This window comes from Synchiropus splendidus, chromosome 12 (assembly GCF_027744825.2).
Source record: "Synchiropus splendidus isolate RoL2022-P1 chromosome 12, RoL_Sspl_1.0, whole genome shotgun sequence".
Lineage (NCBI taxonomy): Eukaryota > Metazoa > Chordata > Actinopteri > Syngnathiformes > Callionymidae > Synchiropus > Synchiropus splendidus.
In genome coordinates this window covers 6,444,750-6,461,271 of record NC_071345.1, presented here as the reverse complement: position 1 = coordinate 6,461,271, position 16,522 = coordinate 6,444,750, and the positions used below count along the sequence as shown (strand labels likewise).

General features: G+C 44.2%; 1 protein-coding gene across 5 annotated transcripts; it reads left to right on the top strand.

The window, feature by feature from the left end:
- Positions 1-28: 28 nt before the first annotated feature.
- On the top strand, positions 29-16,136 carry slc5a6a (solute carrier family 5 member 6a). Of its 5 annotated transcripts, XM_053881505.1 has the most exons (18): positions 29-155; positions 5,837-5,901; positions 6,018-6,252; positions 6,337-6,558; positions 6,938-7,003; positions 7,781-7,832; positions 8,073-8,140; positions 8,695-8,849; positions 8,921-9,061; positions 9,324-9,453; positions 9,525-9,613; positions 9,855-9,967; positions 10,031-10,098; positions 10,582-10,668; positions 10,741-10,925; positions 11,724-11,827; positions 11,894-12,009; positions 12,088-16,136. In XM_053881505.1, the coding sequence occupies exons 3-18, from the start codon at positions 6,127-6,129 to the stop codon at positions 12,277-12,279; spliced, it is 1,914 nt and encodes a 637-aa protein (XP_053737480.1). In that variant the 5' UTR covers positions 29-155; positions 5,837-5,901; positions 6,018-6,126; the 3' UTR covers positions 12,280-16,136. The 5 variants fall into 5 exon arrangements, with proteins under 5 accessions (XP_053737480.1, XP_053737477.1, XP_053737479.1 ...); XM_053881502.1 differs by having other exon boundaries at positions 9,855-10,098; XM_053881504.1 differs by lacking the exon at positions 29-155 and adding an exon at positions 1,409-1,489 and having other exon boundaries at positions 9,855-10,098.
- The last annotated feature ends 386 nt before the right edge of the window (positions 16,137-16,522 follow it).

Genomic DNA, 16,522 nt, shown 5'->3' with positions numbered 1-16,522 from the left:
ATGCGCACTGGGACCGCTGGGTAGTGACGTCATAGAAAGGTTGGTGAAGATGTTTGATGCGCACCGTCAGAAGCGTCAGTCTGCGTCATCCACAATGACACGAGGAGGAAGGTGATGTGCTCAAACCTCCAGCGCTCGCAGGAGACAAGAGTCCGGTGAGAATGACTATCCAGCTGCCATTGCCATGGTGATAAATGACCATTATTTCCAGCTGCTGACGTCGCCGTGGTAACAGACCTGCGTCGTGACCGTTGTTTTGACGACGCGTCACCATTTCTGTCTTCATTCAAACAGCGTGCATCGACCTTTACATTAAACCTGCTGACCTTGTAGCGATGCTGCGTTCAAATGCAAATATTATTTTACTGTAGCGTCTTATGCCTGCAAGCACGTGCGATGGTGCCTTCATGGGACGTCGGAAAGCCACCACTGAAAAAGCATGGCTTGTTTTACTATCTTTATTTAGTCAGATTGAGTAAAGTTTCAAATAAAAATAGAGAAATAAATTAGCCAAATAACCAGGCTCGTGAAGGGTCAGGAAAACAATTCAATAAATTTGGTTAAATGGGACACATTTTGATTTTATTACATATTATAAATAGGTTAACAAGTTTGATTGAAAATAAATAAATGATAAATAAATAGATCCATAACATTGCAGCCAGTGTTGAAACATTTAGAGAATCTCCATGCTACATACGCCGAATTTTTCTGTTGGAATTGCATCATCTCACGTACTGTATAAGATATAAAATCAGTTCAATAGAAACAATAAAAGTATGGTGATGCATTTATGTGTTTTTTTAATATATATTTTTTCATGACAGGTTGACGGAAGTTTTTCACTTAAAAGTCAAAACATAAACTCATTATGAATATACACAAATGAGACTACATACAATGATACCTATAAGAACAGTGGCTATTCATTGAAAAAAGGCATGAAACTATGGCGTCACATGAAAACGAACCTGCTGTTTAAGGTCGTTTGCCAACTTGCGCGGTTATGAATGTGTGTTGCGTTTATGTACACAGTAGAAGGAGCGCACATGAAAGAGAATTGATGAAATAGGGAAAAAGGACGCAAAAATTATTTTCTTTAGTCTATTTCATTTTTTTCCACAGTGTTGCTCGTGTTGATATCTTTAATATTTAATGTTTATCTTCAATGTCTTTCTCAATGTTTTTCAATGTTGCGATGCTGCGGTAACAACCAGAATTCCCCAGTTGTTTGAAGAATAAAAGTTATCAAATCGACTGTCACGAATAAAGGAGATCGAATCGAATCTAAAATGAAAAACGTATTCGTAATTCATGAAAAAGTTGCGCAGCGCTACTGTCATTGAAGGCTAATTTACAGCAGACACGTGAACGCACCTCCGTGCATCGAGTCAAGGAGAGTGGGCGGAGCTAACATGTCCGATCCCGCTGACACTCGCCGTGATGCGCCGCAGTTACTAGTGTTTGGGCAGCGCGTGCGGCTTCACAGGTGAGACGCCTCCACTCTCCTTCACTCGCTCAGTGACTTGGTCTTGTGTTGTTCAGGTCTGTTACGGTTCCCGGTGTCGGGTTCGCCGGCTAGCGACACGCGGTTGGCGGAAAGTTTGAGTGGTCGGGCACCGAGAGCACGTAGTAAATGTCATGCGGCCGTGTTCCCGAGCGTGTTTACCCGCAGCTTTACCTTTGTGCTCGTCAAATACTCGAGAATCAATAGCGTGTCATCTCCCCCGAGCCGCGGGAAGACCCGCTAGCCTCGCAGCTAGTGTGGCTAACCGGCACATGAGTGACGTGCCGGAGCCTGTCGACTCTCATTATCCAGCGGAAACTCTACACAGACCGAACCGGGGACTGTGGCCAGAGATTAATGTCGATACACGAACCTGTTGTTTTTACAGATGTTTTGACAGCGCATGACCTTGTTTGACATTTGCATCCAGTGCCATCTTTTGCGCGACAATTCCAACATACAACTGTTGAGAAGCTAATTATATCCTTGTGAGTGAGATAAAATATAATGTTTTAATGTGAAATATTAAAATAAAGCAGTATGACAGTGACATAAATAGCAGTTTTATCAGCTCAGGTGCTGTTCAGCAGGTGGGTCAGTGTAGCAGCTGCAGCGGAGAACCAGACTGTGATTCTGACGCTGCTTTATTTACAGCTGTAAAACCATTTATTTTCCCAACGGTGGTCATAATCCATGTGATGACATTATGTCGCAGGAGTGGGGACGACGTTTGTGTTTCATACTCGTCGTTCCATCCTGTGAATTCGGTTCTAACTAGTCAGCTGATTCAATGACATCACATCCCAGTGAGGTCCATCCACTCCTTGTCAGTGTGTGAACGCTCTCCAAGAAGAGATTGACTGGAAAAGGTTCCCCCACCGTTGACTGGATTCACAGAAGAGCTGATGAGTCCGTCTGATGAAATCTCACGCTGCACTGCTCACAGCCAGTGTGGGTCACAGTTTAATTGACCTGTGTGTCACAAACAATGGAACAGAAACACAGTAGAGGATGTGATACACATGGTGATGGAAAAGAGAAATACCACTCAAATATATTTCATTTCATTAGTTACCACTGAGACCAAAGGGGTCGATGTAATCATTCCATATTTCCTGAGGAAAGTGAGAGTTGCTGTTGTGTCAAAAGGATCTTTCTCCGCTACACAGGGGGCGACGCTGACTCCACATCACCGCGGCTATCTGCATCTTCTGCAGGCTGGTGATAAGATTGCGTCTTCACCTTTTTGTACTATCAGCTACTGTACTTCAGACTTAGCAACTTGCTGTTTTTCAACTTTGCCTTTTTTGGAGAATATTTATGCCACGTCTCAGATCGTCGTTGGCCACTTTTCAAAACTGCTGATGGCTGACGGAACGTGACTCGCACCTGTCTGTGTTTTTATTTCACTTCGCCTGGTCAGGGTTCAGTTCAAGTGTTTAATGATTGCTGAACCTTTGGGTCTTTAGCGGCGCTGTGATCCAAGCAGAGGGCCCCACTGAAGATAAGAGGATCTCTGGATGCCGAGAAAATGAGGTTCTGGAGTTTTATCATTGTTTCTTTCAGAGATAATGGATGGTTTTACAAATACAAAAAGTCAGCAGAACTTCACGTCAGTTTGTTTCATGAAAGCGATGTCATGACCTGCACTTTAGATATATAGGGTTATTATTTTGAGATAATGGGCCCTGCTAAATCTAAACTCATGGATTTCAGATAGTACTAAACTGAATTATTTCTTTGAATAACTAACTGTGGAAGCGCTGAACTGCCATTTCATGAAACTGTTATCCTGATGCAAAATTCATTTGAAGAGACACATTTTGGAGGAACAAAAATAATGTGATAATACTGAGCTGAAAAATACCATTTCCGTGCTGGCTCACAGCTCCCTGCGTGGCCACTGGAAAAGAAAATTAAAATCATTCTATGGATGGATAATATGAAATAAAGTTAAACTTTGTAGTTACTGTCTCATAGAGGACTGTAGTAACAATGTCATTGCCGTGTTGTCGACTCTTGTTTCAGAGTCGGTGTGTTACTACATTCTTCATGTGAGGATTGTCCTGAATCAATTCTTGGTACTGTGACCCCCTAAAAAACTACTTTGTAAATGACTGCAAATATGAGGATGAGGTGGATTTGACTTGGTGACTCAGGCTCGTGTTGTACTCTTTAAATTGAGCTGTTTACCAACACACGTGGCAAGTGTGAACCAGCGATGGTGTCTTCTCCTGCACCTCAGTTTAACCGGTCAGTGTCTGTCATCCTGGTATTGATCAAAGATGAAGGTTTGACTTGTCATAAAAAGAAGTCTGATCTGACTTGGTTCCTTCTGAGACAAAACAGTTTAACTGTTTCAAATAAAGTTGTCATCTTCTCTCAATATGAGACCTCATTTCAAAGATGAGTCAATGTTTAAGTAAAGCTTTACACTGAACACGTCTGGTTGTGTCCCTATAATCCCTCCGCTGTGGAGGATGTGAGAGCAAATATGATGCAGGTTGAGGTCTAATCGTTGGGCAAATATCTACCACGGAGAGCTTCATTCTTCCAGTGAGCTGTGTTTTCCATAGCTTTAGTTTCCCCCTGCATCGGAGGAAAAGTAGTTGTTTTGTGCGGTGACCTCCCACCACCTGATGGCACTTAGGTTGCCTGGCAACCGTCGCCTCTTGAACATCATTTTGATGGTTTGAGAAGGTGACTTCACACAGCGAGCAAAAACGGCCTGTGGATTTACTGCGTGTGTTAAAAGGGATCTAATGAAGATGAAGCAATTAATCAAAACATGTTCTCAGGAGTGACTGAAGACTCCAGTGCTCTCAAAACCTCGGCTCACACGTGCCAAACTGAAGGCCTGGGGGCCAGATCCGATCCACTAGATTCAACAACAACTCACAGACTGGTTGACTGTACTCACATTTGATAACTGGTTTTTCAACATGTCTTCCTTTGCACCCCTTATTTAAGTTGCGTCGTCATTGTGTGGTGCAAATCTTGGGCTTCCTCCAGGTGTTTGTGTGTGTTGCTTGTTCTGGAATAACACGTCAACAGTATTCCACTACCTTTTCATTTGTGGAGCGGATTAGCATTTAAGAGGCAGGCATGGGGGTCACTGCTTGATCTGAACAGAACAGAGCAGTCATGAGGACACGCTTGTCTGTTCTGAGCAGCATTTCCTTTTGATGACCACACACACACACACACACACACACACACACACACACACACATACATGCATGCTATTTTAAGGTTTCCCACAGTGTGAGGTTTCCCTCCTGTTGTGTTACAGTAATGTTTGCCCTTTATTTATTCATCAATATCTTAAGAAGTGAGGTGTTCTTTTGTCACCGTGCTTGTCACTAGTCCTGACCTTGATGTCCATGAACTGCATGGGAAGTAAGAACCCTTTTTTTCCTGACCGGAGAGTTGCGTCACTGCCTTTTATGTGTTTTTCCTGGATCAGTTTCTGACCTTTGGCTCCTCTTAGTTAGGTTGGAATTTGAGTGTGAAGAGACAGGTGTCAGAAAAGGTACCTTCAAGTCTGTGGTCATAATGAACACGCTGCACCGTCCACTTGAGTCTGAGGCCAGCATTTCCCCAGGCTGGAAAACTCACACGAAATGAATCACATTTCAGTTCAGCTTAATTTCCCTCCCATCACTCTATATTTTGGATTTTAAAACCAGAAGAAATTGAATTAATAGATTAAATAAAACTCTGGCCACCACGACTTCTTCCTGCTCTTGACTTGTGGTCAGTTTCAGAACATTAAATAAAGGTTTATCCAAGTTCGCCTGCTACTGAAACCTGTGTGAAAGGGAAAGTTGGGAGTTGAAACGATGATGGATATGTTATCTGACAATACAAGCAATGAAGTGCCTTCTTCTTTGCTCATCATGATGTAACATTTTCCTGAAAATTCTCTGCTACACCTTGAATTAATTGTGATTTTAAAAGCCGTCGTCTTTCTGGGTGCAGTCTTCTATCTTTAATAAAGACAATTATGAAGCATAGAAATCCATTCGTGTTGTTTAGTTGATATTTCCTTGCCAAACCCCGAGGCTCGCCTGAACTCTCTAAAGAGGTCGTGTTGCTCAATGATGCAAGTGCTTCGGGAAATACTGTAGCTATTGTTTTAGCTGAGCAAAGTGGGGAGTAGAAAAGCTATTCATTTTGCTTGTTACGTGGTCGTGGATAAACACTACAGGGGCTCAGGTTGTCTTTGGATGAGCGTGAACGTGTCTTTCAGTAACACGATACATCCATTTCACTGGTGAAAATATTGTTTCATGTCTCAGGTTGGCCCTGTTTTTTTGTCTCCGACAGGAGTGCGGAGTTGTGAGCAAGCCGCTCAGCCAGTGTGAGTCAGTCAACCGCCTCTCAGCCGACTGGTGAGTTCATCCTGCTCTTTATCCTGGCATCCTAGTTCAGCTTGCTCTGGAATAAAGATGGCCAGACTCCCTGGATGAGTGAGTAGCTCGACAAACCTCTGTCTCCTCTGCTCCAGGTCTGGGTGAGACCACCCATGGAAGAAGTGCCCTTCCTGTCACTGTGATCTGCTCATCCGAGGTGGCGTCTCTTTTCTCTCCGAACACCCCTCCTCACTTCAATCCATCATGGGGGAAGTGGTCCAGATGCACTTCACCCCTGTGGACTATGTCATCTTTGCCCTGCTGCTGGTGGCCTCAGCTGGGATCGGCCTCTTCTACGCCTTCTCTGGGGGGCGCCAGCGCACCACACAGGTCAGAGCCGTGTCATGTTTTGACTTTAAACCAGCACTCGCCAAAGAATATTTACTGATTCTGTCGCTACAATGTATCGAGCAGGAGTTCCTGATGGCTGATCGGTCCATGAGCTGCCTCCCAGTCTCCCTCTCTCTGCTGGCCACGTTTCAGTCGGCCGTCGCCATCCTCGGGGCTCCAGCGGAGATCTACACCTACGGCACCCAGTACTGGTTCCTGGGCTGCTCCTACTTCCTGGGCCTGCTCATCCCAGCTCATGTCTTCATCCCCGTCTTCTACCGGCTGCGGCTCTCCAGCGCCTACGAGGTAAACTCAAGTCCTCCTTCTCTCCATCTGCTCTGTTTGGTTGAACCCAAGCGCTGGATTCAGAAGGACCACATGTCTTTTGTGTTAACCAGCTTCTCTTGTCTGCCTTCTGTCCTCCCCCTTCTGTCCTCAAGTATGATCTCAGAAGTCTTCTTATCTGACCTGCCCACTGTCTCATAAGACACGTTGACATGAGACCGGCACAAATTGTCCCGTCTCAAGGTCAACCCAAGTCTTTATCTCTCACAATCAGTCATTGACTCGTGGCTGATGACCTGTGACCCACACTGGATTAGAGGGTGACTCTGAGATGATATGTAACTTCTGCTTCTGTTGTCTTTTCTTTTCTTTTTTTTTTGCTGGTTTGCTTCGTCAACAGTATCTGGAGCTGCGCTTCAACAAGACGGTCCGCATCTGTGGGACGGTGACCTTCATCTTCCAAATGGTATCTGCTTATGATTAATGGAGAAGAATGATCAGAAATAGTGGTTTGATGGATTTAACTTCAGCAATAGTTTGTTTTCTTATCCTGCCCGAATTGACCGCTAAGTGAAGCAGCAGCAGATTTCTGGCGAAAGAGCAGGAAAGCTGAGAATTAAAAACAGCCCATCATCACCCAGCATTACTCATCACACCACATCACTGTGCGGGCAAGCTTGAGACCTTTTTTTTTTTTTTTTTACATATTTCTAGAGGGTAATTATTATTAAAAAATGTTTTTAACAACCTTTTTCTAATGCTCCTTTTCAGGGCTGCTTATAACCTTACTTCATTTTTACTGTAGCTCAGCACAGGGCTGATTTTATGTGCTGCCCACTGCTTTCTTTTTTCTTTTTCTGTAATTTGTTTTTGAAAAACATGTGCACAATAAATAAAAAAGAAATTTCTACCAATTCATCCACGTAAAATAAGTCATTATCAAGGCAAAAGGAAACTGATCTGACACACTCTGCTTCATAACAAACTGATTGATCTGGAATCATTTGGACCGGAAATTACAGTTGTCAAAAATGTGAGTGATGATCTAGAGTTGAGTCACATTATTATTCTGAACTTTGCTTTAACATTTGCTTTGACAAGACATTTTCATCTCAGCCTCTCCGGTCACTAGTCTCCAGTCACGCACAGATCGTTGTGTCGCTCTGTGGTGCAGTCACTGAGTGCAACGGTACTGAGATGAAGTTCTTTGAAATGAATAAGATCTTTGCTTTGTTGCCGTCAGGTTATTTATATGGGTGTGGTCCTGTATGCACCGGCCCTGGCTCTGAACGCAGGTGAGCACTAAGAGTTGCCTTGTTCTCTTGGTCACTCCTCTGTCAGCTTCCACTGTGGCCCTTCAGAACTATGTTCATCTTGCATTCTGTCCGCTTGTCTCTCCATCTGTTTCTCCATCTATCCATGTTCTATCTGTTTCCTCTGTCTCTTTGTCAGGAACCAGGAATTTAATCTCCTGGATTCACTCCAATGGTCGAGATGTATTTCGACTCATGTTCTCACGTTCTCTTCACTTCCAGTCACTGGCTTTGACCTGTGGGGCGCCGTGTTGGCCATGGGACTGGTGAGCACCTTGTACACGGCCCTGGTGAGTCACCACGGGAGCACGGAGAGTTTTCTGGGCTCATGAAAGTGAGACCGCTGGTTCCTCAGCAGCTGCTGACTCTTAGCAACACCCTCCGGTCCGAGCGTCCATTCGGAACGATAAGAAATAATCATTCATTTCACCGATCTAGATGAGCAGCCTTTCTCAGGTGTCGTTTACGTGGAGACGACTGGATCTGTGGCCGTTTGAATCTGAAACTTTCATAAATGCAATGCTCTCTGTCTCGGTGTGTAAATATTTCACAGACATAGCACAGTCTCTAGAGACTCACCTGTGACGGCTCACATCGAACTAAATGTTTTTCAGTTGTCCTTTTGACAGAATAGTTGCTGCATTCAGCAAGGTTTTTCTATGTTTTGCCTCCTTGAAGAGGTATATAAAAACATGTCTGAATTAAAATGATTTAAAGTTCATCATTTGATTACAAATTCATTGTCAATCCATGTGATCAGAACTCTGGCTGATCAGTATCCCAACTGCATAATAAAATGATCGGGCCTGGACATTGACCTTTCTGTTCTCTCTCTGTCTCCCAGGGCGGGTTGAAGGCAGTGATGTGGACCGACGTGTTCCAAACTGTAGTCATGTTCGCGGGACAGCTCGCTGTCATCATTGTCGGTGCAAGCCAGGCCGGGGGGATCTCTGAGGTCTGGAAGAAAGCGATGAACGGCAGCCGCATCGCTGGACTGGAGTGAGTATTGTCTGATGCGTTGGCATGGATAAAGCCACTGTTCCTAAAGACTGATTTCTCTGTCACCAAAGCCTGAACCCCGACCCTCTGGAGCGCCACACCTTCTGGACTCTGGGAGTTGGTGGAATCTTCCTGATGCTGGCTCTGTACGGGGTCAACCAGGCTCAGGTCCAGAGATACCTCAGCTCCAGGACGGAGAAGGAAGCAGTCATGTGAGTTTCAGGCAAAGCAGCCAACCTTTTTTCTGTGTTGTCTGTGTTCTCTGGAATTCCCTTGGAATTTTTAAAGTTGACCTGTGGAAGCATGGGAAAAGTACAGTTGTACTTTTGTTAAAACTCTCCAAAAACCTGGCTGAATGAAACGTCAGAATACATGTCAGTAATGATCCAAAGTTCGAACTCATACTGTAGTTTTAAGGAGAGCCCTGGATGTAGAAGCTCTTCATTGGATGCTGTGTGTGGTTTGGCGGTGCAGGTCCTGCTACGTGGTGTTCCCCTGCCAGCAGATCGTCCTGTGCCTGGGCTGCCTCATGGGTCTGGTCATGTTCGCTCGCTATGGAGAAGACAGTCCTCTGGACAAGGGCTACGTCAAAACCAATGATCAGGTGCGAGTTGCTCCAACGTCGCAGACAGTTGTGGTTTTCACTTCCTGCTGATGAAGCGTGTGCTTGTCCAGATGGTGCTGTACTTCGTCATGGACGTCTTCCAGGGTCTGCCGGGCCTCCCGGGCCTGTTTGTGGCGTGTCTCTTCAGTGGAGCGCTGAGGTGAGGGAGAGTGCTGAAGTATATATGCCGACCGAGGACAAACTCTGGACTAAAGTCAAGCGTCGTGATCGTCGAAGTTACATGATCCTCTGCACAATACTGGACAGACCTGTTTCACTCACTGTAGAGCGCGAATGCCAGTAGCATCATGACATTGAGTAACTTATGAATGTAATTGTGCTTTGGGAGCGAGACTAAATTTCACCCACACATACCTGCGCTCTTGCTTTGTCTCCATCAGCACCATCTCCTCAGCATTCAACTCCCTAGCAACGGTAACCATGGAGGACCTGATCAAGCCGTATTTTCCCAACATGACTGAAGCGAAGGCCACGCTGCTCTCCAAAGGACTGGGTAACAGAAGTGTGAACCATTCCAGACCTATCAGAGGCTTATGTGAAGATGTGTGTTGCACAGCTCTGGCCTATGGTCTGGTGTGTTTGGCCATGGCTTACCTCGCCTCCATCATGGGATCTGTGCTGCAGGTAAACACTTGAGTCTGTGTCCTGCCGTCGTTTAGAACCTCTGCAGACAATAACTTTCACACATACACATTCTTGGGCTTTTCAGTAGGAATCTCAAGGTTTATCCGTTGGTTACAGACTAGAATCCTTTTATTGATATAAGCTAATAAACTGGAAAAGCAGCGTGTCGTGCGTTCCAACCACCACTTTTTTTTAAAGTATATTTTTGCGCAATGCCGCCATCTATTGGTAAACCGGCGTCATGTTAGCCTGTGCGTCACTGTCAGAAAGTAGAGCTCGGACTTCAATGAGGGTTGAGACGCAGAGTTTGGGTCATGTGAATGAGTAGGATGTAACTTTCAATTAATGTTTTAAACATGATTCAAAAAATACCTTTCTTTCTGATTGAAGCCAGTTGCTGGAGCAGTAAAAGTATCTGGAGTGTTTTCTGTCATCATTAAGTTCTGTCTGAACAACTGCACTCCTCGACCTCTTCACCTGCAGGCAGCGTTCAGCATCTTCGGGATGGTGGGTGGTCCACTGCTGGGTCTCTTCTGCCTGGGAATGTTCTTCCCCTGGGCCAACTCCATTGTGAGTCAACTGCATCTCACTCGCATTCGAGGTGGAATGAAAGCGGCCATGTTGACAGCTTGTGTCCTTCAGGGTGCTGTGGTCGGGTTAGTGGCTGGTCTGGTGATGGCCTTTTGGATCGGCATCGGCAGCTTTGTGCTGCGGGCCACCAGTCAAACCCCGGTGCCTCCGCTGAACACCACCTTCCCCCCTCTGTTGGACAACATCACGGCCACGGCTGCGACCACGCTGGCCACCATGACCACAGCCAAGCCCCGGTGAGGAGGAGCAAAGTAGCAAAATTTGAATATGCTGTGAATTTTTGATATGAATTATAACAAAAATGTGGAAACCAGGGATGGGCGATATGGACAAAAAAAGTTAGCACAATAAATGCTGTAATTTCAGCGATAATGATAATTATCACGATAAGTACATGTTCATTCCATTCCATGTTTTGGACACACTACAGTCTCTCTTGAAACTGTTTTATGATGAAACTTGTCAGTGGAGTTTGTCTCCAACATCATGTTTATGTTTAAATATAATAGTCAACTAAGTGTAGAGATGAGAAATTCAATGTTTCACATCTCTGGTAGAACCCACTAGTGTCTGACAGGCTGCTCTGCCAGCTTTATTTAGGGGTTAAATTGAGCCGTCTGTCTGCTGTGTCTCATGTCTCTTAACAGTTTACTTGAACTATGGACCAGTCTGGACACATTTGCAAGATGCTGTTGAAGAAACATTAGAGATAATGTGAAGAAATGATCATGTAGTCATAGTCTGTTCTCCAAATCATTATACAATCTGTCAGTCCTTTGTCTTGTGCGATGAAAAACATTTTCACAATTCTCTCTCCTAAAATGGTTGTTTTCCATTGCTTTATTGAAGATTTCACTAACAATTGACCGCTTCGGAATTTGTTGATGGTCCCTAACTGATGGCGGGTCGTAGCATTAGCGCTGCCTGTGAGAGTGTGTCCGTGATCAGTGAACCCTAATGGGGACACGGAAGAGGACTAGTCTGGTAGTGTGAAGTTGATGATCAGTGGTGCTAACGTGTTGCTCATGTGTCAGGCCGACCGGGCTGGAGGCGCTCTACTCTCTGTCATACATGTGGTACAGCGCTCACAATTCCGCCACTGTGGTGGTGGTGGGGCTGATCGTCAGCCTGCTCACAGGTATGCGGCACTTTTGACAGTTAAGAGTCATGAAAGTCAACATGCCATTGACTGGTTCATCACCAGGGCCGATGAAGGAGAGGGACCTGACCCCGGGAACGGTCTTCCCTGTCCTGGGCACGCTGCTCTTCTTCCTGCCCGAGCGCTACAAAGAGAAGCTGTGCTGCGTCACTCCTCTGAAGGTCGGTGTCTTGTCTTCCACCCCTCCCTTCAGTCCTTGACCTCCGCCTGACCTCTGACCTCTCCTTCCTGCGAGCCAGCTGAAGGAGATCGACAAGAAGCCTTACGAACCGGGCCACAAAGAGGGGAACGGGTCGGCCTACTGCAAAGAAGACATGATCAAAGAGGAGAAGGAGATGGAGAGTGACGGCGCGCAGACGGACGAGGAAACCAAGGTGACGTTCGGCTCGTCCAGGGCGACGGCTCAGGTGGATCAGGAGACGGCGCTGTGACTTCACTGCCACAAACACGACACACCTTGAAGGTGTGGCGACGCGGTGATGTCCAACTCCTGGTTCCTCTAGAGATGCTGAGCTGGACCTGCAGCACTCTTTTCTCACCCCCAAGGTACACAACACTACATGTTCAATGTATCAGGAGGAGGAGGTTTCTCTGACAAATCACCTTGTAGGACGTTGTTCTTGTACTGTGTAGTGTCTCCATATTGCCTTTTAAAAATATGAATCGTGTACAGCGCAAATAGAGCCGACAGGGGGCGCCACTGAGCACAAGCGTTATTGTTCTTGAGTGTTAGACCAAACTCCCATGACTCTTCAGGCCTGGTTCATCCCAAACTTGTCTGTTATTTTTGTTGCATAACTTTTTCTGCCTTGGACCGTCAATGACCTTTTTAAGAAGGTTGAACTGAAGACGCATTACAAGTGCCTGGTTTAGTTCCAGCTGATTGTTCTATGACCAGATGAATCACCACAGTTTACTTCCCGAGCCCCACAAATGCTTCAATTCCCACAGCTGCCACTGCACGCGCAGCACTGTGCCAGTGATTATAACTCTTGTTGTGACACTGGAGTAACTGGAAATAAGGTCCGAGTCAGAAGTGCTGTGATCTTCCATGATTCCACATCATGTGATGGTGAAAGCAGCTTCCTTGTGGGTGAACTAGCAGCTGTAATTACACATATTTAAGCATCAATTGGTCAATAAAATAACCTCTTGGAAAGACATGAGGAACCTAGAACGTGACCTGACCTGAGAAAAGGTGGAAAATAGTTTTGTAAACTGCTAAAATATATGTTTAACCAGTCGGAAAATGCAACATAAAAGTTGGATTAACTGAAAAACAGAGTGAAAGTTAAAGTTGCCTTCAACCATGATATCAGGTCAATACTTTTTTCCTTCAGTAATATAGTGGTTCAGTCTGATAAACATGTGTTTATGATTTTGCATTATTACAATATAAACACTAAATACTGTTGCGACGATGACAGTGACAAGGTGGAGGCACTTTATGATCCTAAGATCCGTGTTGAAGCTTCATCATCTGACTAAAAAAAGGATTTTCAGCCTTTTAATCCAGTTCAATCGCACTGAGTTAACTCGCGATTAATTGCAAATGAAACTCTTGCATTGCAAAACGCTTCCTTCAGATCAGACTTGGAACAGATTAACCGTGGTTCATTTGTGATAATGTGCAAGTTAACTTATCTGCTGCCGTAGTTTTCAGAGAGTCAGATATTATCCCGAAACGTCCAAAAACTGCGGTTTGCGCTTGAGCTCTGTCATGTTTTGTGGCGCAGTGTTTGGTCAAGGAGGATCACTTTTGTGTACTCAGCACAGAGGATGATGAATTTAGCTCCGGGGAATGAACATCACATTTCCTATTTATGGATTTTAATAAGCATTAATTTTGTTCCACCCGCAGCACACACTGCTTTATGTGAGTCAGTTGATATTGACTTCTACGTCATTTGAGCTGAGGAGTCTGTGTGTGTTAGTTATTGACCGAGAAATGCTTAAAAGTGTCTTCAATATTTCTCTATGAAAACATGGAGAAAACAGCCCTGATGATGTGGTGTTATTACTGTCACAGCTCGGTCATATGACTTAAGCTTGTCACTGAAGAAAACACGGACACACAAATGCGTCTTCTTCTACTTCTACTTGAGAAAGTGCTGGTTTAATTTCGGCATGTCGATACGAGTCACCTTCTGAGCCCAGCGCTCTTCTGACTGAAGAGGTGGAGGTGTGTAGTGTTGCATGCTGGGAGCTCAGAACTTTGCCACTGCCCTGGCGCAACACAGCTGTCAATCATGTGGTGTCAGACCCAGGTCTTGTCTGTGCAAATGTGACGGTCGTGAATGTTTCTCTTTATTTATTGCCGACATGGTTTTTGGAAGCCCAGAATTCTTCCCCATCCTGTGGTGGTGTTGAACCGCCCATGTTCATTGGGCGTGTTGTGGGCGTGTGACGTGCAAATCCAACAGAGCCATCTCATGTTTACATGTCCAGAGCTTGGTGTGAAGCGTCATCTCAACACTCCTGAATACCTCGACTCATCCGCTGCATATAGAATCAAACCATCCATCCACTCAGTAGAGGATATATTTGTGAGAGGATTAGTATATTTTTCTAATCTCACCTGAGGCCAGGACACTTTTCACCCTGTGAAACCTTGAATTCTATATGCAAGAATCATCCTTTTTGTGAATGGAAAGCTGAATTGGGATTGTGGCTGCTGGGAGACAATGAAAGGCACGAGCGCAGCTCTGAAGCCTCAAGGTTCCAGGTTCAAGTCCGCTGTGCCGTTTGATGACTTGCCAAGGGCAAACCTGGATTTCCATGTGCTGTAAAAATGCCAAATGAAATTACATGAAGATTTTTTTACGCCTTTATTTAATGCAAATGTTGTGCATTTTAACTTCAGATCCTGTAGTTTTATAGATAATATATATATATATTACAATAATTTATTATTGTCAGATTTGATTTTATATTTTTTTGTATTTTTCTACTCAATAGAACGTGTTGATTCTAAAATAGCAATATTTCATGACCCTGATGTGAAAATATGCAGGAGATGCCAGTCTCCAACATTTAATGTTTTAACATTTACAACTTTCACTGTGAGTCAAACAGCCTTCAGTCACAAATACATTTTCTTATTTTCACATCTTGTCGGTATTTATGATGATTATTGTAAACTAATTTGAAGATATTTTTTGTTGTTGTTTTAATAATAATTACCTGGTAATTACTGGGGAGTGGATAATGTATATGATGTTCTGAGTTAAATGCAAAGTAATAATTATACATAAATTAAGACTGGGATTTAAGCATGTAAATTTCAGTTACTTAGATTCTAAGTAATGCGGACAACACAGATTAATTGAATATAGAATCATTTTTTAGTAGTAGTTAGATGTAGGAGAGGAGATGATGTCGCTGTGATCCTGGAAACTTTAGAATAGAAGCACAACAAATGTTCGCTCATCACTTCCGCCCTCATGTTACTAACTTATGCACGCAAATTTGACATCAAATATTGAAATACGATTAATTCATAATAGATTATTAGCGATTGGATTAGCTGTATATAATCTTACGAGCGAAGGCATAAACCAGTTATTTGCATGCTGTAGTTTTTGTCTTTTATATAGCGTCATTTTGAAAGGGGGCGCTGCATCCCACATTCAAGCTTCATTCACACGTATTGGTTCCTTAAGTTTTTTTTTTGTTTTTGTTTTTTTGCCGAAGCAACACTGTAATGATTGATATTGTTTCTATTTATGATTGTTCCTCTTCCATCCCTGAAATTACTTGAAGTGTGTGCCTGTGATTCTGTCCCTTCGAAGTGCTGGATTCTGGGTGGTGATTTCACCGTGAGCAGACATGATGAAGCACAATGACGTCAGCACGCGAGTGTTGACGCTGAGCCTCGGCTTCGGCAGCCTGATCACACTTGGTAATTTCCACCGCAAATAAATATTGTTGGAACAATATTTATTGCTCTTATCATCTGAAAGAATATGCATTCCAAAAAGACAAACCCACAAGCACTGAAGTCGCGGCGACTCCTCTGCTTTGGCTGTGCCTTTTCGTTTTTTTGATCTCCATGTTTCAAGGATTTTGCCATAAATGAGCACACTCTGTCCGGAGTTCACCAAATCATAAGGATGGATCGTCTGTATCGTCTCAGCAAGTGGAGCGGTGGAGACGGGCGGTCTGGACCGGAAGGAGTCCACAATGAAACTGCACTTTTCGTCTGACTGCGATGACACGCAGAAGTGGCTGTTCTGGGGATGTATGAATCTCATGTTTTGAATTATGATGTACTTGAATGGAGTGAATAAAGATGACACCTTTCTCAGCCTGTGGTTCTCACCTGCTTTTTTTCCTGTGAGAATGAAGTGGTGCGGGTGTCAGGTCTTTCCCCTCATGGAGTAAAATGCCAGGTGGGAAAATGTGTCGACAGAAAACTGTATTTGAATAAAGAAAGTGAGTTGTGGATGGATGTTCTAATGGAGATTAAAAAATCACTGTCACTAGATCAAAATTTGAATTTCACTTATAGTTAACTCAGGATTGACAGCATCTGTTCTAAACTTAACTGAAAGAACGATGTTCTCAACACCAGAGCGACCATTAATGCTTTCCTCATGCAAACATTTGTGGACTCCAACCCAACAGAACAGATACTGTCAAGAATATTCCACAAAAAAAACTCTGAAAAGGTTC